Source organism: Miniopterus schreibersii, assembly GCF_964146895.1.
Source record: "Miniopterus schreibersii genome assembly, chromosome: 2".
Taxonomy (NCBI): domain Eukaryota; kingdom Metazoa; phylum Chordata; class Mammalia; order Chiroptera; family Miniopteridae; genus Miniopterus; species Miniopterus schreibersii.
Window position 1 is genome coordinate 185,468,482 of NC_138102.1, and position 27,718 is coordinate 185,496,199.

A 27,718-nucleotide genomic window follows, 5' to 3' on the forward strand; every position below is an offset into this window, starting at 1 on the left:
GTGGAATACAAAATGCTACAGCCACTTTGGAAAACAGCCTGGCAGTTCCTCCAAATGTTAAGTATGGAGTTACCTAAAAATCAAACTACTAGATATAGAGCTAAGAAAATTACATACATCCACTCAAAAACATGAACACAGATATTTACAGTAATATTACCATAATATCCCATAATATGAAACAACTCAGATGTCCATCGCCAGAGGAATGAATGAGTAAAATGTGGTATATCCAGACAATGGAACATGATTCAGCCGTAAAAAGGAATGAAGCCCGACACTGGCCTCATCATGATGACCCTTGAAAGCGTTGTGCTCAGTGAAAGGAGCCAACACAAAAGACCACCTGTTGTGTGACTCCGTTGGTGTGAAGCCTCCAGAACAGGCAGATCCTAGAGACAGAAAGTAGGTTAATGGTCGCTAAGGACTGGAGGGTGACGGGGAGGGGAGGGACTACTGGTGGGTGTGGACTTTATTCTTGGGTGATAAAATGTTCTAAAATTAGATCCTGGTGGTGATCACACAGCTTTGTGAATATACTAAAAGCCACCAAATTAAAAGGATGGGTTTTATGGTGTGAGGATTATAATCTCAGCAAAACTTAGAAAAATATAAATGGTACTGCAGTGAATCACCTGCGCAGACATAATTTCATGGGACAGTGTGTATTTTATCTGCGTCCTGGAAGTGGGGTTACTGGTGATATCGCTGCGTGCCACCCAGCTCCCCTCCACGGGAAGGCGCCATTCCACATTTACCCCAGTGTGTTCGGGCGCCTGCTTCCCTGTCTCCTCCCCCACAGTATATGTTCTCAAGCCAGCATTTGCCGTTCTGACAGCTGAGAGCTGGTGGTGTCTCAGTATGATAGTAATTTGCCTTCCTCTCACCATGAACAGGGCTGGGCATGTTCTGATATCTTTAGGATCCACCTGCATTTCTTTTTCTTCTCTGTCATTTCTGTATGTGTATGTATTTCATCCATTTTTATATAGGATTGTTGGTCTTAGTTTTTAAAAGTTCTTTATATATTAAAATAACCCTTTGCCTGTGATATCTTACAGATAATTTTTCCAGTTTTCATTTGCCTTTTTAAAAAATCTCGTCGACCAGCCAGTGTTCTCAGTGAGCGTTGGTCCCATCCACCAAGAAGTTGCCGGTTCAATTCCCGGTCAGGGCACATGCCCAGGTTGCGGGCTCGATCCCCAGTAGGGGGTGTGCAGGAGGCAGCCGATCGATGTTTCTCTCATCCATGTTTCTTTTTTCTTTTTTATATCTTTATTGATTTCAGAGAGAGGAAGGGAGAGGGAGAGAGAGATAGAAACATCAATGATGAGAGAGTCATTGATCGGCTGCCTCCTGCACGCCCCCTGCTGGGGATCGAGCCCACAACCCGGGCATGTGCCCTGACCAGGAATTGAACCCTGATCGCCTCGATCCTAGGTCAGTGCTCAACCTCTGAGCCAGGCGCTGGGCTCTCATCCATGTTTCTGTCCCTCTCTCACTCTCCCTTTCTCTCTCTCTAAAAGTAAATAAATAAATAATCTAGTCAAACCTGTTCCCTGTCGCTTCTGGATTTTGAATCATAGAAAAGCTTTTCCTCTCCCTGGCTTAGGAAGAGAATTCACTTTCTGCTAGTACTAGTCAACTGTAGTAAGTCAAGACCTCTGGGAGTTTATCCTGGTGAACAGTGTCAGAAAGAATCTGCTTTTACCTTTGTTTATGTGGCTCCCCAGTCGCCCCAGCATTTCTGAGGAAGAGGGAGAGGAGAAGTAGCACTCTGTCTACATGCCTGTTAAATATTTCTGGATTGATAATTTTACGAACAGTATAGCGATGCGTTAGGAAGTAAAAGAGAGAAGTCCTCCGTGATCTCCGACCATCCCAGACTGTAGCAGAGTGTAAACCGGTGTTCTCCTCTCTCCACAGGTCAACGAGCTGGACGGCATCCCCTTGATCCTGGACAGCTGCGGCCTCGACGACAGCAACCCCTGTATCCTTGCGTGTGAGCCCCCATCCCCCCAGGCATCAGTCTGTAGCCAGTGCCTCGGTGTCTCCAGCCCCTCAGTCTGTAGCCAGTGCCTCGGTGTCTCCAGCCCCTTCCCTGCTGTCCCCTTGCTGTGGAGCTGGCCTGCTTTCTTGTTGGCTTGTTCCTAAGAACAAAGCCACTTTCTCAGATGTGGTGTGGTGAGCTGGGATTTTCAAGGTGAACAAGGCATTATAGGGAGAAACGTTGCAGTGACACCTAGCTCTTGTTTTTGTCCTGTGACCCTCTGTGACTGCAGCTGGGGCTCTGGCTCTTGCCCTCACTTGAGCTGAAACAAGCCACCTGGGGTGTTCTGCTGGGCACTTGCTTCCCCCAGGAGATGCACTGTAGGAAACGGCCCTGGTGCAGTGACGAGGAGACGGGGAGCCCATGCATCCTGTTTCGGTTTGAGAGAGAAACTATTTAACTGTTGGGCCTTCCCTGGTGAGAGCCAAACTCAGTGTAGGCCTTGCCCTTCTATGGCGTGGCCTTGTGCTGTTGGCATGTGGGAGGGGCAAATAGGCCTCCTAGGGACTCTGAGAGTAGGACCCTGTGGGGACAGAGAGGAGCCTTCCCTGGGATGGAGGAGACAGAGGAGGAGGGCATTTTAAAATAAAATCCTCCTCACTGTGGTTTCTGTGACGAGCAGAAAAGGAGCCCGTAAGCTCAGCCAGAGAAAGCCAGGCGGCCCCGACACCTCTCGTTCAGGGTGAGACAAAGCTGCTCGTGCACCGCATCGCGGCGGGGCGCCGGCTGCTCCCCACAGAGCTTCAGTGTTACTCAGCTCTGGGGCAGGAAAGGAGAAAGGACAGAGAGAACAGTCAGGTGCAGGTGGGATGAAGGGGATTTATTACAAAAAAGGGAATTCTCCCAACTTTACTTCTGTATTCCCTGAATTCACTCCTCGTGAGAAAGGTTTGTGTCACTAGCCTGTAGCTTTTAGCAAAGAGCAGACGCTCGGGGCTGTTGCTCACGGCGCCCGCCGCCTCCAGATGTGGGTTCCTGCCGTGGCTCCTCCTCGCCGGGTCCTCCCTCCCTCCCTCCTCAGGAAGCCTCAGGGAGTCCTCGCTGTGTTCACACGTCGCCTTGCTCCCGACAGCACCCCAGCAGACACTGTGTTACCGCCTCCCCATCCTGTAGATGAGCAAGTACCCTGAGAAGTCTCGGCGACATGTCCTAAAGGTCAGGCCCAGATTTAACTCGCTGTGTGCCTGATTTCTAGTCACTTGCCTATACGGCCTCCTCCCCCGCCGCCGGGAGGAGACAGACCCGTGCAGAGAACCACGGGGACATATTTCCAGACGTTTCCTAGGCCCGGGAGTTAGAGTGACGGGATCCTGCAGGGAGGCTGTTGCCATCCCCTAGGCCAGACATGACATGGCTGGAGCCAGGCTGGGAACCTCACCGGTAGGGAGACACTGCTGTGTTTTGGGGACTCTTGTAGCTTTAAATAGCATCTCTTCACCTGTGGCTCCTAAACTTAACCTTTAGACAGGCTTTTCTTCTGAGTATCAGAGGTACACCTAACCCCTGCTTAGCATCTGGCTGTATGTCTTACTGCTGTTCCAGACACGCATGTCCAGAGAGAAGCTCTTCCTGCCTCTGCAGAACTGCCTCCTTTCTCGGTCAGTGGGTGGCCTCTCCATCTCTCTAGGTGCTCAGGTCAGAAACCTGGGAGTCACTTACAGTGCCATTTCTGCTGAGTTAGTGAGTGAACACATAGACAAGCACCTAGCAGCGTGATGACGTATATGTGCGTGTGTCTCTTTTGTTGGTGGGGCTTCTGTGCCAAAAGCAGTTTCTCCAATGAGTTCTCTAATTCTTTCGTGAATTAATTAAGCATGGCTTGGTGATGATAGTATTTCAGATTTGTTTGGTTTAACCTCTTTGAATAACACCAGCTAAGCTTTTATTGAACTTTAATTTCAACATTTTCTGTTAAAAAGCAGTAGGTGTTTTGGATATAGTTAGACTAGGAACAATTTGATGTTAAATACTGGTTAATAACAATACCTCCATTCTCTGGTCACTCTGGATCAACTGGCCATGTCCATAAGCCCACATGGGATGGGGGTGACGGCTTGTGACACCTTTGGACAGCAGTCCTTGCCCCCCACCAGAAATCTTTGGTTAGGACCCTGCAAAAACCTCTCCTTTCTTGGCCACCCGTGGGTATTTGGGGATTAGGAACTCCAGGCTGGCGAATCAGCGAAAACTTGCCCAGGCGGGGTGAGGCTGGAAGGCTAATTACTGCCCCGTTTCTGGAGATAGATTCAGAGGCCAGTGGGGATTTCCAGGTTGAGGGAAGACATCATCTCCTGGGACTGAAGGGGAAGGAGCCCCCCGGGCTGCTGCTGCTTCGGTGACACAGCCGCCAGCCCAGCTGTCCGCTCACTGCTCACTTGCGGATCACCCACAGTAATGACATGGTAGCCAATGCCATCGGAAAATTCCGTCTCCGCTACCACAGAGTCAATTTCTTATTTGTCAGTTTATTGTGGCAAGTGGGACTTTTTGTTGTTGTTTCCAAATAGAAACAGCTGAACTTTATTTGCAGTGTTTTTCTTTCATTCTTTTTTGATCTGTGTTTTGATCAGCTGTCCTTGATGTGGCTTTTTTTAATGTTGTTTTTATTGGAGGGGGAGGGGATGGGGTAGAGTGAGAGTCCAAACAGGGTTTTGTTTCTTTCTGTTCTTTCTCTTTTCTTTCTTTTCCTTTTTTGCATTGAAAGACCTCATTTGTAAGTTTCACACGCATGCGGAAATGTAAGAGTTTATAGGATTGATAAGCAAACAGTGTTTTTCCTTGTGACCCTGTAGCCTGGTATCAACAGCGTCGTCTCTGGGGCCAGGCAGGCCCAGATTCTGCCTCTTCTTGACCCCTAAGCACTTCACTTAGCCCCCTAGGTTTAGCCGCTTCGTCTATAAATGGGACCTGCCCCACAGGGTTACAGCGGATGTAAGATGTCATGTTTGTAAATTGCCGAGCTTATGGTTTCTCGACAAATAGATGCTCTTGTACAGAGATCCTGTTATAGCTGTTAATCCCTAAGAGAAAGGTGACTTTTTGTCTGTTACTGTGCTGTAAGTCAGTGTGAAAACTCAGACAGTGATTATGATGATGATGATGACACCACAGAGCAGAACACAGTCCAGACACAGGTCCACACCTACGCAAATAGGTGCCAGTGTAGGTCAGCAAGAAAGGGACCATCCTTTCCATAAATGGTGTTAGACCAATTAAACATCCATAAGGGCCCCTGGTCGCATGGCTCAGTTGGTTAGAGCATCGTCCTGTACACCAAAAGGTGGCAGATTCGATTCCTGGTCAGGGCACATGCCCAGTAGGGGTGCATACCAGAGGCAACCAGTTGATGTCTCTCTCTCTCCCCCTCACTCTCTCTAAAATCAATAAAAACGTATCCTTGGGTGAGGATTTTTTTTTTTTTTTTAAATCCATAATGGGGAAAACTCACCACACTTAACCCTTTCACAGATGTTAATTCAAGGTGAATCATAGACCTCAACATAAAAGGTAAAACCAAAAAGCTTCTGTAAGGAATCAGAAGAATATGGCTATTATCTGAGGCTAGGCAGAGATTCCTGAAACAAAACATGAGAATTGTAACTGAAAAGCACTGACTATAAGAGGAGAAACTTTGAAAAGGCGATTGCATTCCATAAGCCTGACAAAGGCCTCCACCCATTGTGTACAAAGGACTACAAGACAGCAAGGGAAAGGCAGTTCAGGGTTTGAAAGTGGGCGGAAGACATAGGGTCCTTTACAGAAGAGGAAACGCAAATGGCTGGTCAACACGGGAAGAGCTCCACTCCGTCCGTCATCAGGGAAAGGCAAGCATAACCCACGGCGAGGCCCCCCCGGGACCGCGATGGCTGATGGAGGGACTGACAGTACCTGGGGTGACGGGACTTGAACACGTGTTTGGTGGAGATGTAAATTGGAATCATCCCTTTGGGAAACTTGTCTACTAAGTTAATATGGCAGCGTCTTCTGACACTAAACATGCACCTGCCCTGTGAGCCAGCAGGTCCACTCCCAGGTGTGTGCCCAAGAGGAATGCGCATGTATGTCCATCAGAGGACCCATGCAAGACCGTTCATAGCATTATTTATAATAGCCCCAAAGCAAAAACAAACCAGATATTTATTATTTATCAGTAGAACAGATAAATAAACTATGGTACGTTCACACCGTGGATACTGTGCAGCAGGAAAGAAGAATTGAACTGTGTGTAACGCACGGATGAGTCTCACTAACAGCACGCTGAGCAAAAGAAGCCAGAGTCAGAGCATATACACTATGCTTCCATTTGTATTGAGTTCAGGAGCAGGCAGAATTAATCTGTGGTGATGGAGGTCAGAATAGTGGTTCCCTTGGGGGAAGGAGAGGAGTGTGGATAGGGGTGCAAGGGAGCGCCCAGGTGCTGGGCATGCTCTGAATCTTGATCTGGGTGAGGTTCTGGGGGTGTCCCATGGATGTGTACGGATGAGAAAACTCGCCAGGATATGCACTCAGATGTGTGTGTTCTGTTGCCCCTCCCATTAACAATTTTAGAAACCATTTACGGAGTTATTTCTAAATGCCAAGTCCTGTGCACACATTGTTTTGCACAATTTTTTAACAACCTTTGCTGGGAACTATTAATTCCATTTTACAGATGAGAAAAGTAGAGCTCAGAGAGTTGGTTCCCTGACTAGCTGGCCCAAGTTCTCCCGGCCTGTGAGTGCCAGGGCCAGGATGCCAGTGGGTTCGTCCGATGCCAAGGCCGGTGCTTTGGTCCTGGTTCTGCTGTCTAGACCTCCACCCGGAGCTTCACTCACCCCCCTCAGTGTTTCTTCCACCTGTACGTTCTTGGGGGACACATGCATATTCGGCTGTGTTGGATACAAAGTCTTCAGTGAATCCTGTTGAGCGTCTAGCACATCATTCCCACTCGCTGCTCGGCTTTGACCTTGGGTACTGGTCAAGGTCGATCCCGGAGCCCTGAGACAGCCTCCTTGGAAAACACCTCTCTCATCTCCCACTCCCTCCTCCTGTAAGACATTCGTCATGTGCCTCCCTCTTGGAATTCTTCCTGACCCCTTAGCTGAGCTGAAGGCCTCCCTGTGGTCTCCTGTGGTTCGGAGTGTTGCTCTGCCGCTCCGTGTACATCACACGGGTGCCGGGGTGTGTAACTCCTCCCTCCAGAGTCCGTCCTGGTGGCATCTCTGTCATCGTCTCCTGCACCCTGAGTGTGCACCCACCTTGGACCCCCGCTTGGTAAATGTGTTCCAAAGCACGTGTTTTTGTAGTGTCTTCTAAATAATACACACACACATACAGGACCTGTGCTGAGCAAGTGTCATTATTAATCCTCACCCGAGGGTATATTTATTGTATTTTTAGAGCAAGGAAGGGAGAGAGAAACATCGACGTGAGAGAGAAGCATCCATCAGTTGCCTCATTCGCGCACTAACGGGATTGAACCCACAATCTTTTGGTGCACGGATGACACTCCAACCAGCTGGGCCGCCTGGCCCGGGCAAGCAGTGTCTTTCTTGCAGGCGTTCTGGAGTCTTTACTAGTCTCACGTGCAGTTTGGAAATCCCGGATGATAGTGCCACGTCTAGAGCATGCGGGAACCTTAGAATAAACATGGAAACACGTCATTCTGTCCGTTTTTGACGGGACTCCGGCTTAGGACTGGCCGCCAGGCAGCAGCAACGGGGAGGCAGTCCAGAGAAAGGGCCAGCGTTCCGGCTGGCGCACTGCTGTGTGGTGCGTGTAAAAGGCATCGGCAGATTTCCACACCAGAGGAGTGATGGGAATTTTTTTGTATTTAGTATATCAATTCTTTGTTTATGTGTACTGACATAGTCTCTCCCATCATGTGGCTTGGTTGGTTTTTTAATTTTTATAGTGCCTATTTACTGTTGAGATGTAACTTACATATAGTGAAATGCAAAACGTGTGAAATGCCTCAGCCTTTGTGCACACCCATGTCACCACCCAGGTGGAGGTACAGAACACCCCTCTCCTCCCCAGGACCAGTCCCCACAGCTAAGCTCTGTTCCGACTGCAGTGGTGTTTTCATGAATTTTCTTCCCTCTGTGGTTAGTGGTTTTGTGACTTACCAAAGACCCTGAGGTCATAAGAATATTCTGTATTTTCATTAAAGGCTTTATAGTTCTGCTTCTCCTTTTAGATCTGTGATCTGTCAGAAGTCAGCTCACGCATGGTGCACAGCAGAGGCACAGCTTTCATTTTCCCTAGGCTGACACGGTTGTCCCAGGAGTGAGAAGACCTTCCTTTCACCCAGGCTCTGCGGGGCCTCTTACATAGATCGTCCTGCAGGCGAGGTTCTGCTTCCGCTCTGTGCTTTCTGTTCCCGGCGCCGACCCGGTCCCATCTGTCCTCCTGCCCATCTGCCCTCCTGTCCCATCTGTCCTCCATGCCGGCATCAGGTTGCAACGGGAATGTCTGTGACTGTCCTCGCAGCAGGTAGAGCACGTTTCCAGTGTTAGTGCTCTCGTGTCCCCTCCACTCCCTGTGTGGCCGGGTTCTGTTCACGGTGTCTCTTATTACCTCCGTTCACCACACTGTAGGTGCCTGAGCACTGCTTCGCTGTGTCTGCACTGTCCTAGCTGCTGGGACGCAGTGGTGGCCGAGGAGTCAACATCTGTGCTCTCTTGAGGTGACCAAGGAGGAGACGCTGTCTATGCTTGTGGTGGGCACAGCACACATCGACTTGGGTACAGGCACTTGGCTCCCTTGGAGGAAGGTGCCCAAGCTCACCCCAGGAAGCCCCTCCTCTGTGCCCAGGAGCTGGGGCCGCCCCCTCTGCTTCACTGCGTGCTCCCTCCGGGCAAACCACGCTTGATTCGCCTTTGTTTCGGCCTCCCCGCTGTCCTTCCGGCAGGCTGGCCTCTTCTTCTGAGCTCCTTCCACCCCTGACCTGCACACACTGCCCTCTGCCTGGAGTCCTCCCCTGTCTGCACGGGCCAGATGCTACCTACCTTCCCTCTGATTTAAACCATATTTACGTGAGCGAATTCCATGATCCCAGATCAGATAGGGCCCCTGTTGCCATTTTGTCTCACCCTGTCAGGTCACACTCGCTGCTGTAAGTCTGCGGTTACCTGTTTATTTCCTCGAGGATCAGGACCACTGCGGCTTCAGGCCTTTCGCATCGCAGGCACTTAGTTGGTATTTACCGAGCAAGCAGATGAATGTACACGTACCAACATCTCTGCTTCTCCCTCCAGCTGGCTCCCTTTCCTCCCATCCCTGAGTCAGAGATTGGCAAAGGCAGAGGGAAGAAACTCTAAGAAATGGACTCTGCACGTGCGTTAAACAGCTCACACAGCCTCAAGGGTGGCTCAGCTACAGAACTCAAGGGTGTGGATAGCTGAAGAGACAGGTGTCTATTGCCATAGGAGATCTAGGTTTTCTGTGATGTCCATAGTCTGCAGCCCAGCTTGGTGACCTTGGAGAACACACCTGTAACAATGGCATATTCACAGGTCTGTGTGCCTAACAAAAGTAGCTGATGTTACTGCGTGCATCTTTCATGCTTTCACTGCGGTTTTATTCAAACTTCTGTTTTCTGTGAGATTGATACTCTTACCCCCATTTTACAGGTGAGTAAGTTGAGGCTAAGAGGTTTTGTAACTGACCAAGGCCATGAGCTGGTGAACAGCAGGAATGGCAGCTTGGACCTGGACTTTCTGGCTCCAGGGCCTGGAAACTTCATCTCTGTCCTGTGCTATCAGTTGACATGTTAGGAAATCATTTTGTGTCCCCTTACTGTGTGGGCGAGGAAACGGAGGCGAAGGGCAGTGAAGCTGAGCACCAGCGGAGGAGCCCGGTGCTCCACAGCCATCCCTGGGCCCCAGGTTGGAGCTGGGCAGCCACCTGGCCCTCCGGTGTGCTGAGTGGTGTGTGCCAGGTGCTGGGCAAGGTCCTAGACAACGTCTCTTCCTGTCATCCTCACATGTGACCTTTCCAGGTGAGGTTATACAAATTGCCCAGAGTTACACAGCTTATAAAATGGCAGAGTTGGAATCTGAGTCCGGGTCTGGCCTAGTCCAGTCTTCCTCTCCCTGTCGTGGCTCCTAGTTATCTCCTGTCCCTCCTCACAGCTGCCAAGGAAGCTCTGAATTTTGCCCCCTTCAGCTCCTTCAGTGGGCTGTGTTAAACAAAATGCAGACAGCTTGCTGCAGCCCAGTGCCTGCCGGGCCTGGCCTTGACCCCCCTCCGCCTGTTCCTCCCTCCCCCCGCACGCACCGCACTCCAGCCGCAGAGATTTCTCCTCCCCATGTCCCCAGTCAGCTCTCGCTGGGCCTGCTCCTTGGCCTGCAGCCATCCTCTCTGACTCGCCCAGGGATGGGGTTCTTTTTATCCTGTGGGTTGTTGCTCAGTGTCCCCCAGCAGAGGCCGCCTCCAGCCCCCCTGGTCCTCACCGTCCTCCTGTGACCGGCTGTCGCATCACCTGTTCAGGTTTTGGTTTCGGTCCAGTGCTGGCTCCTCTCTAGAGTGCGACCACCACAGGCAGGGACCCAGCTGTCCTGTTAATCACTATATTCTGAGCGTTGAGTGTGGTGCCCTTGTATTTGTTAAATGAGCAGGTGGTGATTAAATTCTCGAGAGACATTCAGGTGTGTGATTAGGAACGTTTATGTGTAAGTGCCTTGCTCTGACACCAGTGCAGGAATCAAGAGGGCACTGTTCATAGAGAGGAGTAAAACATGGTGAAGCGTTAGACCCTATGACTGAAGGAGGTTTTCCCCCAAAAGGAGTCACTCAGTAGGTTGGAAGTTATACAAGAGGCGTGTCCAGGAAGAGCTTTAGAAGTCAGTGTCACCACTGCAGCCAGCGTGGCTTTTAAAGAGCCGGAGGTGGTGTTGGTGCTGACTTCCAGTCAGTGTCGGAGTTCCCGGCGTGCTGTAAACGCACACTGAAGGCCGTCTTGACCTCCCCGTGGACACGGCGGTGCTCCTCCCTTAGGAAAGCGAGGTGTGGGTCTGCACCAGCTCTCAGCTCAGCTGTGACAATGGAAATGGAAGCAGACAGCACAGGAGGCCCAGCCGCACTCCCCCTGTTTTCTTGGTGCACAGGAGAGTCCCCAGAGGCACGCCCATCTGGGGACCTGTGCCTGTCCCAACCTGCGGGCCCACCGGCTCCCGAGTGCTGACCTCGTGGCCGCTACTTGGGGCAGGGGGCAGGCCAGCATGGCCACGGGTGACCCGCAGAGCAGATCTCCCAGATGACTAGTGACAGTGAGACCCGGGACTGTGATGACAGATGCTCAGTCTCCGAGCCTGTGCAGCCTCTGCCACCTGCCGTCTCCGGGTCTGAAACCTGCGTATCTTGGAACTGTGTTTGACCTTTGGCTATGCTTTGTCACTTGTGAATGTCACTAGTGCGAGACCAACACAACCTTCTGTAATTTAGATGGCATTACTCACTTTTTCTACTTAAAATTTTAATCTCTTTTTGGACTATTTACTAGCTACTTCAGTCTGCAAGCTTATTGATGCTTTGACATTTATTTGAAGAGAAAGGGACCCTGTTTCAAGTATCATAAACCCTCCCACTCCTTCCGTTGATTTGTAGGCATAGCTTAGAAGCTGGCAGGCAGACTCAGCAGGGAGAACCATGCCCTCCTCCCCAACTGGTCTCCTGAGTAGTGCGTGGGGCAGTGTGGCTGAGTGCCGAGGGACGGTGCTGGAGCTGCGTCCACACCCTGGCTCCACCACTCTGTCGCGTCACCCTGGGCAAGTCGGTAGCCTGCTGTGCCTTAGTCTTCTCGTCAGCAGAGTGAGGGCAATACTACCTGCCACAGAGCGTGTGTGAGGATCGAGCACTTCCTGTGAGTGCCCGGAACAGCCCCAGCCCTTACTGTGTGTCCTGGGGGGTGACAGCTGTTGCCATTCTGCTTGTTGTTATTCCTGTTGTTATTTTATGCAGATACACTGACAACCTTGACTCACATGAGAGACACGTTGATTCCTCCTGCGAAGCTTTGCTTCCATTGAAGGTGGCACTGACTCAGGAATGGATTCATTCAAGCCAGCTTACTATTGGGTCACTCCTTCATTCCACTGAGCACAGAGCACGTTGTGAGCACCTCTTACTGGGCAGAGGGGCCTGCAGTTCCCCGGCGTCTCTCCCAGGCTTCCATGGGCTCCTGTTCCTAAACTCCTCTGTCACTAGGATGCCGTGACCTTGGGTTCATCATCCCTCTCCTGCTGCCATCTGGGCAGGAAGCCCCCGCCGGCAGTGGCCTTGGCTGGGGACATGGGACCCAGGGCAGCGTTGCTTGCTTTTGAAATTGACTATGTCCATAACGCCTCTCCCTGGGGATTTCTCCCCACGCTGTAGCACTGGTGTCTGCCATTGACGAAATAACTGCCCAGCCCAGAGCTGACAGAGAGCTGAGGCGCCCCATCGATGTAGATGGGAGCCAGGCACTCGAGGGCCTTCACCCAGCAAGCACTGAAAGCGATCTTCCTGTGCGTGTGCGCAGTGACCAGGACGAAGACAGGCGTCCCGGCACACAGGTGAGCGCACACTGGACGAGTCAGTTACACAGCCACAGGAGAGTGACAGGTGGCACGAGAGTGGGAGGGTCACGGAGAAGATGGACACCCGACACGATGGGCTGAGAACGGTCATTTCCCGGTTGGCCCTGACCGTTCAGTGCGTGTCTGCTCGGGCCAGTCACTCTGCTAAACATATGGGCAGTGGCTGGTCTGGTCACGGCAGTGACATTGGAGAGCTGCCCCAGCAACAAATGGAACTACTTGGTGGCCCGCGCCCTTTTGTGTGGTTGCAGTTAGAAGTGGTATTGGCTGTTTCTGATCCCGAAACCTGTGTGTGACATGGGTGCCAGGCTGTGACTGCCTCGGACCACGCTGCGCTTTTAAGTGGTCAGTAAAACGGTTCCAGAACACGGGCAGACAAAATTAGTTTCTGTGCTGCAGGATCCCTTACCAGCAAAACCTGCGAGCGGGGCCCTGGCTTGGCCACAGGGGCTTTTGAGGTAGGGAGTGGGGAGTGCGAGCAGCAACCACGGGGCAGGGCATCGCCTCTCCATTACCTCACTGCCCAGCTGCCGGCTTGGGGCTTGCCAGTCATGGTGACAGCAGTGCCACATCCCGCCCTGCTCATCCGGGATGCGTGCGCTGGACACATCTGGGGCTCATAAAGGACTTGTGCGCACAGCCCGACCAGGGCCCAGTTGGAGGCAGCAGGTCCACGTCCTCTCTGAGGTCCTACCTGCCAGTGAGATGAGACTGAGGAAATGGGGGCCTGGGCAGCAGGAAGCTGGCTCGGGCTTCTGGGAGGGGAGGGGGCCGCCACATCCTGAATAGCTGATCTCCCTCTGAAGGGTCGATTGTGGACAGGGAACTGTGCATACCGAGGACAGCGACGTGGCCTTCGCTTCAGAGTCACTAGGAGAGCGCAGAGTGCGAGAGATGTGGTTTCCTGGCTGAAGCTAGTGTTCGTGGTCCTGTCAGGTGTAGCACTGTCTGCCTTGGTGACACGCCCTTTCGCATCCCAGCTCCCCGGGGAGTTAGAGGCCAGAGACCGGCCGAGGCTGCTCTTGAAGGAACCATGTTTCCCAGATGACTTTTTCCCTCAATCACGACTGAAGTGCTTTGGTCCTTCCTACAGCACCCGCGACACAAGTTTTATTTTTTCATGTTCAGGTTGTGACCCGTAGTTAATAAGTCTGGCCATTATTTGTTCCCTGCCCTCTTGTATTAGTGTTTTTTTACCACTTTCAGTATTAGCCATTAGTTGGCACGTTAGAGAGGACACGTTCGTTGTGACTGCTGTTTGGATGTACGTGTTCGCGCAGCACGGAACACTTGAGCCACAGATGTTCCCTCAGATTCAAACACAAAAAACGTGGCGTGAAACTAGACACCAGATAGACCAGCAATTTGGAGAAGGAAGAGGGAGCCCAGATGGGTGGTTTGTGGTGTTTTTGACACACGCTGGTCTCAGCACCGAGTGGGGGAGCCGGGATAGAGTGCACCGTGAGGCCTCCCCGGCTTCTCTGAATGGGAGGAGTGCGGTTTGAGTGACACGCAGAGAGTGGAAAGCAAAAGATGATTGTAACAGTTGAAGGCAGAAGTGAAATGAACTTCGCAGTGAAGTCTCTTGATGTTTCGAGATAATAAACCTGCCCAAGAAGAGTGTGTGGCACTTGTGGGGAGCAGGATGGCATTTCGGGTTTCCTTCCTCTGCGAGGGCCTCCTCTCTCCGACCCCGCACTTTCTTTCTCACCTAAGTCGTCTCCTCCCCTGCCCACAGCTTGGCACTTCCTTCCCCTTCTTGCCTCCATCTCTGACCTGCTCTGTGGTTGACAGGCCCCTCCTCCCCCTCAGGCAGAGCCTCGGGTAGCTGGGGTCCCTGGGCAGCAGGTGGGGGTGCCTTTCTCCCTCCCTCAGAGGGCGAGTGCCTCGAGAGCAGGGGTGTCGGTTAGGACTGGCCGCTCCCCTAGGTGGAGGGCAGAAGTGTCGTGTCACAGAAGTCCTTTCTAACGCCACATCCCACCCTTTCTCTGTCTGAGAGAAATGGGCATACCTGGAAGCATCTTGGTTCTTAGCAATGTAAAACATCTTCAGAACAACTTAAAAGCTGAACTACTTCTTTGTACTCTGAAAAATTCCCACACAGTCTGGGAAGATACTCGTCTGGATATGGACAGATGGAGCCATCCTCGTCTTTAGGAAAACCTCGCTGGAGTGTAGAGCGTCACTACGTGGTTAGTGAAAGCTGGGGAATTGGGCTGCCTGGTACTGAGCATCCTGTCCTCAGACGCACTTCATATGCCCTGTGCCTTAACTGAACAGTGCACCGTGGAGAGTTGGGCAGGACATAAACCCCTCGCCAGAAATGAGTTTGGTGTCTAAAAGCAATTCTAAAAAACCTATCCCCCCCGGCTGGCATGGCTCCGCAGTCGAGCATCGACCTAGGATCCAGGAGGTCGCAGTTCGATTCCCCTTCAGGGCACATGCCTGGGTTGCGGGCTCGATCCCCAGTAGGGGGCGTGCAGGAGGCAGCTGATCAGTGATTCTCATCATTGATGTTTCTCTCTCTCTCTCCTTCTCCCTTCTTCTCTCTGAAACCAGGAAAGACATTTAAAAAATAGATATTCTGGAAGCAGAAGTTAAATACAGATATTATATATAGTTCATGTATTAGTTATATACATTATATGTTAAATACAGACACGTTATACATCTGTAGGGAAATAGTTTATATACATATCCTGAAAAGTGAGTAAAATCTTTAACATGTTTAAATTGTTTTAATTTAAATAATACGTTTTTCAGTGAGGGCCCGTCTAAAAGCTCACTTATTCCTTCGACGGATACTTGTGGTGCCTCCCATGGTCAGGCCAGAGACTGGCAGGCCCCTCTGTGAAGGCTGAACTTAGTAACTGTCTGTGGCTTCGGGCCGCGCTGTCTCTGCCGCCGCTGTGGCGGGAAAGTGCGTGAACGAGTGCGCGTGGCTGTGTGCCAGTAAAACTTTATTTATTGTGGATGCTGACGTTTGAGTTTCAGATAATTTTAATGTCACAAATTAGTGTTCTTTTGATTTTTTCCCCCCAACCATGTAACAGTATGAAATCTTTCTAGCTTGCCGCCACACAAAAACATGGGCCACAGTCTACCTGTCCCCAGCAGCCTTCTGGACAGAGATAGAGCAGCGACCGGAACAAAGTCCCCTTCATTGCAGGGCCTGTGTCCTGGAATCCACAGCGAGGGCCACTGCTCTCATTCCTGAGGGGCACTGCCTTTCTCAGTGAGATGGACTCTTTCTCGCCAGGCAGTTCCGACGGTCAGGTTTGACTCTCCTGACTTTACTGTAGAAGTGAACTTGGCACGAACGTCTGCTGGTCAGGACTGTTTGAGCCGCGAGGCTTTTTCTGTATTGTGTTTTCTGCTGGCCTCCACGTTTCTGCCCTGCTGGTGTCGTTACCCAGCTTGCACAGGCCACAGGCCCAGGGTTGAGCTAAGTCTCTGAATCCCGTCGCACAGCTGCGTGGGGTCCGAGAACAGCCTCTCACTTTTACTTTCCCCAGCACAGCGATGCCAGGGCGCTGCCGCCACTGTCGTCCTGTGGCCTGTTTGAAGACACCAGGATGCCCTGTTAGCGAGCCCCCAGCCCTGCCGAGTCCGCGACAGCAGGCTGGAGCCCTGTTTGCCGTAGCTATGGAGACTTCAGGAGCTCCCTCTCTCCGAGGCTCAGCATACAAGAAAGCACTCGAGTGCTGGCCCATAGAGACTTCAGAAGATGTTTAATTTTCTCCCCACTCTTTCTTTCTCTCTGTCTCTTTAGAGAAGGAACAAGAGGGCACTGTGGCTATTAACTGGACTTGCTTTAATCTCCTCGTGACACTTCAGGCTGTCTGGGTCTGCACGGCGGCCGGGCCGGCGTTCCCAGCAGACAAGGGACATGCATATTCATGAGCCGGCTGCGTGGGACAGCCCGGCGGCTGTATCGAGGGCTCCTCTTCCAAGTCATTCTGCCCAAGGAACAACTGTAAGATTTGGGTTTTAAATTATGATTCCGTCGGAGACCCTGGACAGTAGTTTAAAACGTTCTCGCTGGGTGTGGGGACACAGCCCTGTGCGGTGCCCCACCGGCGGGGAGGAAGGGGTTCCTTCCGCTGCTGCGAGAGTGCGAAGCACTGGGGTGGAAGCCGCGGGCTCTGCTGTGTCCGTGTGTTCCTCCTGGTTCTCCAGGCAGGGGAGGAGTTGGCTCCGTGTGGCCGCAGCCACGTTCGCCGGCCCGTCCCGCCCTCCCCGCACATCCTCCCTCTGAGAACCAGTTTTGGAAGAAGACAAACCGCCTTCCTCGCTGTGGGCTTCAGGCCTCTTCTGTTAGGTTGTCCTTGTGGCGGCCACGCCCAGGACCCGCTCCTCGTGGAATCTCACCGTCATGTTCGGTGCCTGCAGCTGCTCTGGCCCAGCTCTGCCCACCGTCTCCTGGGTGCCTGTGGCTCTGGTGTGGGGCTCTTCCTTCATCGCCTCTTCTGCGCTCCTCCTGTCCTGGATGTCAGATGGGGATCATGTCCGTTTTTCACCAGAAATTAGCTACCAAACCCTTCAAGGGTGAAGTGCTGTTGAAATACCATGACAGTGTGTTCACAGAATGTGGTGGCTGCCTCCCCAGATGAGCATGATTAAAATCCACGCTCTCCTCTGTCCACGTGGGCCTCTCGGGGGTGGGGCGGTTGTCATGGCCTCTTATTTACACAGTTCAGCTCCTGGCCTAGGTTGCATTTATACTGGTTCACTTTCATCTCCTCTCAGCCCTGCAAAACCCTGAGCCAGGAAACCACACGGAGAGCCTGGCCTGTTTGGGTCATGCAGCGCCCCGTGGCCCTACCCCACAGTGAGTGGGAGACAGCGCTCGCTGCCGACACCCAGCCACACTTCCCAGCACTGCGCCTGAACGGGGGACAGAGGTCAATGAGACATCAACTTGCTCAGGAGAAGTTCGTGGGGTGCTGGGCAGACAGAAACATAAATAGGTAGCTTACATTGTATATGGACAGTCCACATTGTGTTGGAAACTAGACTGGTGCCGGGGTACAGACACCTCTTAGGTGTGGCTCCTGCCCTTAGGTGGGCACAGTGCAGTGAGAACAGAGAGCTCTGGGAACACAGCTCGGGCCTCTCACCAGCCAGTGTCCAGGCAGCCAGGACCCGGGGAAGGCTTCCGGGGGGAGGTGGGGCTCGGCTGGGTCTATGAGAAAGGAAGGGGCAGGGGAGGGTAAGGCACGTCTCGGGTCGGGGGCTCGTGTGTGGGATTGTGATGTTGCTAGAGCCTCAGACGTGAAGAGCACCTAGCAAGAGAGGAATGTGGGGCTGTGCTGCGGGGGCTGTTTGCCCTGGGCCCAGAGCGTGATAGCCAGAAGGCTCCAGGTGACAGTTCTTTCCTCCAGACACTGCATTTGGTCCGGCGGGGACAGCTGGCCTTGATTCCCGAGCCCCCGACCGACCAGCCCTGCAGTTGTCTGGGCGCTCAGTGCAGTGATGGAACTTGGGTTTCCCCCTTTCAGTGAAACGTAAGTGAGGAACCGGGAACGTCGGGAAGAAGCCTTCTGCTCCTAGCATTTAGCAGCAGAGAGTCGCACGCATGGACTAAAATCCCCCAGTCTCCCGTACATCCTCCTGCCAAAATTTGCCTCTTTTCTAATGTTTGCTCCTCAGTCAGGTCTTGTGATCACTGCCTCTCTCTTTTCCTACAAAAAGCGAGGAAATGAATCTGTAACGACTTCGTCTGGATGAGAAATTAGCTGCAGCAAATGGTTCATTGCTCAGAACTTCACTGACAGGTTGGAGGTTTCCATCACCCGGGATGATTCTTACTCTCTGTACTGGCACAGAGTCGGGGTTTGATGATTGTGGAAGAGGGAGAAATTCAAGTTTAGGTTTTATGCATTTGAATATTTTCTGTCTCCAGAAAATAAATATAGCTTATGAAGGGCCTGGGCATTACCATGAAGGGACATCAGGTAAATGCAAAATGAGACCCTTTTCCCCAACCGAGGGGGTGACTAATTACAGAGTCAGCATCGGCACCCAGTGGCTCCTCCTGGGCCATCGGAAAGGGTAGTCACCCCCCCCCCCCAGGACCATGGTCCTTCACTCAGTGCTCGTCTGCTGGTTCTGTTTGTGCCACCTGCCTGCGGGCTCCTGCAGGAGCTGGGACAGGCAGGACGGCCGCAGTGCCGGTCTGACTAGGAGGCTAAGGGAGCCAGGAAGGCCCTGGAAGGTCAGGATGGGAGCCAGTTCGGGTGTGTCGGGAACAAAGATGTGCAACTTTCAGGCCCCAGAAAACGCATCCTAAACACAAAACTGCCTGTTTTCTACATTCCATTTGTGTAACCTCAGGAATGGGCTCGTCCTTTACTGTTTCCTTTGAGGTTCTTGAGCCGGGGAACCGTCTGACTCACTCGCTCCCAGTGTGTGCATGCGTGTGCACCGTGTTGTAAGTGTATTTCCACTTTAGACGCGTAGCCATAGCACATCCTCAAGAAAAGCGCCGCTGAGTCGCGGTTTCGGTGCCGCCCCCAGCAGCGCTCACGGGTTTCTGACGCAGGCACGTGTTGGCAGCTTCCTTCACTCTGGCCCCAGTCCTGACGCAGTGGGTGGTGTATGCCATCAGGAACCTCACGGAAGACAACAGCCAGAACCAGGACCTGATAGCCAGGATGGAGGAGCAGGGGCTGGCCGACGCGTCCCTCCTCAGAAAGATGGGCTTTGAAGTGGAGAAGAGGGGGGACAAGCTGGTCCTGAGAGCCACCAGCACCCCTCCGCCGGTGAGTGCGCGGTTCCCACCTCCGGGACCCTAGACGGCAGGCTCCTTCCTGGGAAGGAGGGTGGGGCCCGGCGCCTCCTAGCATCGCAAAGGGCCCTGAATTTTCTTGCCGGTAATTTTTTTTCAGGCTTTATGCCATTTTCTTAAAAGAGTTAAAATTTCAAACTCGTTCTGGGGGAATATATGAGCACAGCACACGTATGTGTGGTCTAAGTTTCTGGCAGGATGAGACTAAGGAGCTCACGCTGACTTCAGTAAAGAGCACCTTCCCTGTGTGACACTGAGCTCAGTGTCTCCGCAGTTTCCCGTCCCCGGCCCACACTGGCCCCTTCCTGCGGCGCGTCTCGGACATAGGTTGGTTGTACATGTGATTCTGTTTCCCTTTTCTCCCTAGTGAATGGCCTCCGTCCAGACGTCTGGGTTTCTGGAGCCTGCTTCGCGGGTTTTCTGTCCTCGGCATATGTGAAATTGCGCGTGTGGAGATTCGGCGCCAGGGCGCGCGATGCTCTTAGATGTAGTCTGTGTGTCAGCTTAGAGGTGGAAGTGCGTGAGTGGCCTGTCGTTTGTGTGCTTTAAACGTAGCTGTGTGGTGCGCCTTCCCGTGGATGCCGCGGGCATTTCCGCCCCAGATGGCACCTCTTGCAGCAGCGGGTGAGGAGTGGACTGCTCGCGGAGGCTGTGGCGACTTGGCGGGACGCGTTTGCTGGGACCCTGTTTGTCCTTCAGGTGGCGAGTCAGCCTCCTTCCTTTTGTCTCCCTCTTCCCACTGGGCCTCCTGAACTCCGCCGGCTACCAAAGTCATTCCCACTGTGATTGATTCACCCCTCTGCCTTTCCAGAACTGCAGGCTCTCTTCCAGTTAATTCATCCAAGAGACGCTGAAGAATAGAGCCCATTCCCTCTTTGTGTTAGGTACTGGGCTGTGTTGTCCCCAAGCCCTGTCCCTTCATAGCCAGAGCTTGGGGGCCACTAACTGTTTTCCTTCCAGAGCATCCTAGAAGCAGGCTTCTCAGAACTCATTCTGTGTAAAGCTGATGCCTGCCTCTTACCCACCTCCGTGCTCCAGGAGGGGAGGAGTGCCATGTGCTCGGCTCTGACGCGGGGCCTGGCTAAGGGTCCGGCTGTCTTCAGGTCACCGCAGCCGTCTCGCAGGGGCCGCCGCTCCGTGTTGGCCGTGGCCTCGCTGGAATTGCAAAGCAGCTCTGGGGAGCAGAGGTAATTTGACCAGATCTGTTCATCTGTCTGTCTTTACCCTCCTATGTATATTCATATTGGAGTAGAATAGGGCTGAGTAGGCACCAGTCTTTGTGACCATCTAGATCATGAGCCTAGAGCCTCTGCTGGGCGTCACTCTGTCAGTGCGTGACACGTCTCATCTCCTCGAGCAGCCACGTGGCTCAGCTCAGGCACCTAGAGGTTTTGCACAGTTCATGGTGAACCTTCCAAAATCAAAACGACAGAGCCAACCAGACGTTTTCCCAAAATACTGAGTGTCCCAATGTTTTTGTAGCCACACTTCATTTGCTTTGTAAAAACTCCCCATGCACGTTACGACTGAAATAAAAGTTTTCCACTGTGGTATCTCGTGTGCTGTGTCCCTCTGAGGAAGTGTCCGTCTCTAGGGTTGTAATCTGCAAACAGCATCTTCTCTCATGGTGACTTTCTTCCAGTGCAGGAGCCATTGCAGAATTTAAGACGCACAAAGAAGTCCTCCTCTGGACCAGAGAGTTAATTAAAATCCTGCTCTGAATGGAGGCCTAGCCAGAGGGGAAACAGTGGGAGCCCCCCTCTCCCTTTAACAAGGTTGCAATGGACACTTCTCTCCTCAATGGATGTGTGCACACCAGTGGAACCACACAGACGTGCCCGTGGGAGCCATATAATAACAAACACCAGTAAACAAAAGGAGCCTGTGGGAAGGCAGAAGGGGTAGCGGGCCTGTGTTCTCTAAATAGGAAACGCGGGGCTTGCGGAGGGAAAACATGCTGGCGGCTGCATTGTGGCCGCCTGGACGGTCTCGGCAGATTAATCCCCAGCACAACAGCCTCCCTGTCCCCAGCAGTGGCTCAGGCTCCTGCAAGCCTGGCCTTACATGCTGGAGAGGATTAAGTCGCCACCCCAGGCAGTCATTTAGGAGAGAGCAGGGGGGAGCGGGAGGCCAGCCTTACAAGACGTGCAGAGACGGGGGTCACAGCGAGTCCTGCGGCCATATTCTTGCTCCCAAGAGCAGACCGGCGGAGCGGTTCGGTTTCTGCTGCTTCGCCTTAAGCGCCAGCAGGCGAGGCTTTCTGCTGGACTCGGAGTCCGAGTGCCTGCGGGTGATGTTTTAATACTTGACAGTGGGTGCTGCTGGTTCAAAATAGTCATTCTCACAATATCAGTAGTATGCTACTGAATTCGTCGTGGGGGGGGTCCATATTAATGCGTCCCGAGGGTTTGGTGGTTTTGAGGGACACTAATGCTGAGGCGCATCTTTTCAGTTACTTCTGAATCTAACCATGGGGCTCTGCAGATTACTCAGAGATGCCCGCTTGCAAAGTGGGAGACAAACAGCTGAGATCATTTGGGCTACCAGTTAGTAAATTTTAAATCAAAATTTAGAATTTATATCCCTATGTTTTTATGTCCCTTATTTTGAAGGCATTGGCACACTGCTCTTTTAACAACACCGCAATTTAAATGTTACTTAAATGATGTTTTACTGTCTTCGTTTCTATCCTCAGATGAATAGCAGGACGCGGTCTTTGCAAACGCGAGAGGGCACTTAAAAGTTCATGCTCTGTCATTGTCAATGGGTCACATAAGGGACCCATTTTCACAGGAAAGTCAGTAAAGTTAAGATTTTTAAAACACAGAGAAGTACAGGACGAACCTTAACATGCCAGACTTAGCACAAAACCAGTCCTTTGGAGAAGCCCCGCGGTGCTGTCCAAGGTTCTGACGACCCAGCGCCATGGCCTGTGCGCGGAAAATCAATTAAAACCCTGTTCTCGAAGTTCAGGTTTCCCCTGCATTTGTGTGATATGGTACCTGCTTGCTTCTTCCTGCACAGTTTTATATAGTCCTCGGATTTTTTTACATCAAATCTTATTTAGGCGACGTTTCACAGGATGAACTTGACTTAGCAGCACACATCTCATGTCTGCAGCTAAGACTGTACCTAACGTTAGGGCATGGGAGAAACCGCTTATAAAAAGCATTTGGGTGGCCGCACCATCCAAGTGTTCCATGATGGACGTGACCGTTCTCTCATTACCAGACATCTGTCTTCCGTTTCTCGTTACAAATGCTTCAGTGGACAGCGGGGTGCGGCTCTGTGTTTTAGGCTATACACTATGTGGGGGTCAGAGAAGATCAGGGCTAACGGCTTTCTCTGAGAATCATCTGTGTTGGAAAACAGCAGGCCTCGCCCCAAAAACATCTCAGTAAATGGAGTCTAGCCCCAGGTGGCCTCCCCTCCACACACACAGCATGCCCTGCCCTGGCGGAGGCGGAGGCGGAGGTGGGGGTGGAGGAGGCTGGCCCCGTCCCTGGTCCTGCACTGGGCGTTTGGCCTGTGTGTGCAGGTTAGAGAAGGTGCATGTCACTCCTTTGTCTTTTTCAGCTCTGGCCTCAGAGACAATATAAACGTGATTATATTTCAATGTTTAATCTTTAAAACTCCCACAGAGAAAGCTCCAGACTCAGTTTCATCAACAGATTCTACCAACATTTTAGGAAGTGCTGCTAGTCACAGATTCTTCAGGAAAAGAGGGAACGCCCCACAGCTCAGTTTATGAGGCCAGCGTAACACTGATACCAGCACCTGAAGAGAGGAAAGGGAAGGGAAAGGCCCATCTCGTGTGTGAACAGATCCTAAGCATGTTACTGACACACTATTTTAGAGATGCAAGAGGGGTGTAACAGTTTCCAAAGGCCAGTAAACATCACTGCGTTCACAGAAAATCACCATCAGCTCACACAGAAAAAAAGTTTACCATGAAATGCAACATCTAGTCGTGATATTTGTAAAAACTGAACACGTTAGGACCAGGAGGGAAGTTCTCTGTTCTGATGGCGTATCCACAAAAACGACAGCGACTATCAATCAGACTTGGAGGGTTAGTCCCGACTCAGCACTTCCAGTCGCCCTCGCTGGGAAGGTGGACTGGCCAGTGAAACACTCAAGAAGGCGGAGGGGACCGGCTACAAAGGGACTCGCACGCACAGCGGCCGCTGACGTCGCTAATCCAGAAAAACGTGTACATAAAACGGGTGAGTGAATGTCAAGGCGACTGGGTACAGGGTAAATATACAAAGGTTCACGGGCCTCCGTTCCAGCAACACAGGTTTACAAAATAAAGTTTTTAAATCTAAAATATATGAGGGAACGCAAAAAGCCAAGACCGTCCAAGGCACTGAACGAACAAGATGGGCATCCCAACGACTCGAGGCAAGATTGCTGCGGCAGTGTTGTGTTGGCACAGGGATGGACAGACAGACCGAAGAAGCTGGGCCCTGGACATGGGGTTTCCCTTCGAGATGGTGAGGCCTGAGCCTGCTGGCGGAGGAAGAGGCTGGAGACAGGACTGAGAGGACTGCCCGGCAGCGAGGCCCCGTGGCGGCAGGACGTGTGGCACCCGCATCACGTGGGGGGACCAGCTGTGAGAGGTGGTTCCCCCACTAACAGGAGGGATGGGGGCCAGGTGGGTGCGGAGGCAGAGGCCCGAATCCAGCCTGAAGTGTTTCCCTGTAACAGGAGGACGTTTGGACGCAGACCAGGGTGTGTGTGCATGGGGACAGACACAGGAGGAGGCAGCGGAGGGCGGCCATCCGCAAGCCGGGGAGGGGCCTCCGAGGAAACCGAGCGTGCCCGCACCTCGATCTCGGGCTTCTGGCCTCAGGAACCAGGAGAGGGTGGCTTTCCAGCCACCAGCCTGCCAGTGCAAACTGGGAGATGCAGGTGCTCGGTGCTCAGTGTCTGCTGAAGGTTGAAGCAATAAAAGGCTCTCGCCCTTGCCCCGGGTTAGCTCCCAGGGTGCAGGGCGGCAGAGGTGTAAGCGGGAGGCTGCGGCTCAGGGCCCAGAGCGACCACAGGAGCCGGCGGTTTCAGAAAAGCTCCCGGCAGGAGACTCCAGCAGCAGCTCGGGGCTGGAGAGGCGAGGCGGGCCCTGCGTGAGCGTCAGCTGCCTCTGAAGGCTCGCCTGTTGGGAGGACCCCGTGCATCCACCTGAGGTGGGGGGAGGTCCCAGCAGGAGATGCTCACGCGGGTGGCGGCAGGTAAACTGATGGCGCGGCGGCCACCCGAGAGGCAGCCTGGCCGCGGGGCAGGGTGCAGACCGAGGGCCCGGTCCCCGTTCTGAGAGCTCAGGGAGCTACAGGGCACCCGGGCACCATCTCCGCCTCTTATCCATTAAGCAAGAGAGGGTGAGGACTCAGCCTGATGGTTTATAGCAGGGGCCTTCTTAATAGAAGATGCTGCACCAACAGTGGCTGTTCCCGGGGGTTCCTGCAGGGCGGGGTGGGGTGAATACAACCCAAAGAGAAGCCTGCTTGGCAGCTGAGGGCAGAGCCAGGGCGAGGCTCCGGGCTGGCTGCCACCCGCCCTGCTTCTGTCCACGGGGTCCATGAACTTCCTCACTGTTCTCCGAAGTCCTGCGAGCCCCCCCAGAGCACCCTCCTCCTCCAGGAAGTCTTCCGAGGACTTGGAAGCACCTTGATCTGTACCTTCCACTAATCCCCGGGTTCTGCAGTCAGCGCCTTAGGCTGTTTCATGTGTCAGGACCACCAGCTCAGAGCAGGCACCGGGGAGGGAGAGGAATCTGTCACATTAGGAAACGGCACAGCGTGCCTGTCCCACGGCTGTGCTCAGGGCTGGGAGGTGACAGCCCAGTGCTGCTCCCATTTACTGAGGGAGACCAGTGGGAATCGAATCGTCAGAATGCAGTTACAACTGAGGTAAGTGCCGCCCTGGCCAGTGCTCAGTGGTCAAAACATCGGCCCCTGCACTCAGCGGCGGGTACCTGGTCGCAAGTTCCATCCCTGGCCCCGGAGGAGAGGGGCACATGCGGGAAGCAGCCAGTCCATGTGTGTCTCTCCCATCGATGCTTCTCCCTCCCTCCCTCCCTCCCTCCCTCCCTTGCTCTCTTAAAAAAAAAAAAATCAATACATGAGGATTAACAAAAAACAAAAAAACCCACCTGTGCCAAAGAGACGGCCTCACACCTGCATGTGGCAGGTCCTCAGATGTTTCCTCCAGCGTCCTTCTGTCATAGGTTGTAAGACGCCATAGGAGCCTAACCCGCCTTTGCATCGGCCTCTGGTACAGTTGGTTTCCTTACACATCATTTTGCTGAAAGTCGCAGAGGCTGTTGGTGACGTGCAGTGAGGGCTGACTGTACGTGATCCCGCCAGCACCCCGGGCTCCACGGGGCTGTGTGAACCCCGTCCTGCCGCAGCATCGGCCCAGCCTCTCTGCTCACCGTCACCAGGCCTCCCGCTCCCTCCACGGCGCACACCAAACCCCACGCCTCTGCCTCCGCACCGCCGGCCCCCCATCCCTCCCATTACAGTGGAAGGACCCCCTCTTGCGGCTGGTCCCCCTGCACGTCCTGCTGCCACTGGGGCCTCTCTGTCGGGGAGTCCTCGTGGTCCTCTGTCTGCAGCCTCTTCCTCCCGCCAGCAGGCTGAAGTCTCACCCAGCTCAAAGGGAAATCCCGCCAGGCCAGTGTGGCTCACTGGTTGAGCATCGACCCATGATCCAGGAGGTCACATTTTGATTCCCGGTCAGGGCACATGCCCAGGTTGCAGGCTTGGTCCCCAGTCGGGGGTGTGCAGGAGGCAACTCATCACTGATGTTTCTATATTCCTCTCCCCCTCTCTCTGGAGTCGATAAAAATTTTTTTTTTTAAAGGAAATCCCCGAACTTCATTTGTTATTTAGCTCAATTGTCTTCAAACTTTTTGTTCACATCTCCCTAAAGGAAATTTTTAAAAATCTATACTAACATTTCAAAGCTGATACCTAATTTTTTCATCTTAATAGTTGCAAATAATATAATTTGCAGCAAATAGTAGAGACACTTTAAAGTAGAACTATGGCATCCCTCTTTCAATTGATTTCAATAGAATCGAAATACAGAAAAATGTGGTGCCCACCCTAATCCATTCTAGAAACAAACATGCTTTTTATTTTAATGTTTGGAAATAATACTTTCCTCTGGAATCTGCATCTCCATCTCATTGCTCTCACAGAATTTTATCCTAATGTGTTGTTTTTATGCTTGAAATCATACAGGATACGTATGATTTCACATACAGAATTAAATTCAGACCACAACAGAATTGAATTAAAATCTATAACAGACACCTGGAAAATGTCTGAATATTCGGAAATTTAAAAGCACACTTCTAAATAACCTGTGGGTTGAAGAAGAAATTACAAAACAAATTTAAAATGTTTATCTGCACGATAAGGAAAACAGTGCATGAAAATTCTTTAAATGCAGCTAAAACAGTCTTTAAGGGAAACTTGGAGCTTTAAAATGCTTAGGAAAGGAGAGAGATTTCACATCGATGGTCTAAGTTTCCCATATAAGAAGCTGGAAGAAGGGGACAAATGAAACCAAAGTTAAGTAAGGGCAGAAATCAGCGTTAGAGAAAAAGGGCAAACCATGAAACGAAGAGCTGGCTCTCTGAGAAGATCAGTAAAGTAGATAAACTTCCAGTGAGCCTGCTCAAAAACAAACAAAAAACAGCAAAACCCCACAAATGATCAGGATCACCCGTGAGAGACGGGGCATCACTACCAACCCTACAGACATGAAAAGAAAAGCAGGGACTACGAGGGAAAGATGAACAACTTTGTGCCCCCCAAAAATAAAAAACTTGAGTTCTTTCTGTGGGAGACATGAGCTATCAGAATGCACACAGGACGAGAAAATTCAAGTAGCTCGGTGCCCGTTAAATTCAATCTGTGGTCAATCTTTCCACAGAGAAAAGTCCCAGGCCGCTGCCTTCACGTGAGCTCAACCCCTCAGGCAGGCCCCGCCTGGCCCCAGTGATCTTCCAGAGCCAGCTCCCGGGGACATTCAAAGGAACTTGGCCTGGGCGCTGCCTGCCTCAGCCCTAACCAACCACCATCCCAACCTGCTTGTGCCCGGGGCTGCCTCCCGCCACCCCCTCCTCCCCACCCCAGTTCTCCAGTGGCAGTACCCCCTGCCCCCACCAGGGGGCGTTCGGGAATGTGGGAGCACGAGGCCTCAGCCACCGCAGGCTGCCAGGGACCCTTAGTGGGCCGGTGGGTGTCAGACGCCAGCAATGCCTGGAGCGGGCCGCCCTGAGGGATTACCCTGCTGGGAGGCAGGAGA

At 52.5% G+C, this 27,718-nt stretch overlaps 1 protein-coding gene across 1 annotated transcript in view; it reads left to right on the forward strand.

Annotated features, from left to right (window-relative positions):
• ATXN10 (ataxin 10) overlaps nt 1-20,952 on the forward strand; it is a 123,083-nt gene extending 102,131 nt beyond the window's left edge. The window contains exons 10-12 of the mRNA XM_081128205.1: nt 1,927-1,990; nt 19,189-19,373; nt 19,767-20,952. Coding sequence (XP_080984331.1) covers nt 1,927-1,990; nt 19,189-19,373; nt 19,767-19,769 — 252 coding nt within the window. The 3' untranslated portion in view covers nt 19,770-20,952. The remainder of the gene's footprint in view (nt 1-1,926; nt 1,991-19,188; nt 19,374-19,766) is intronic.
• Nucleotides 20,953-27,718: the final 6,766 nt, after the last annotated feature.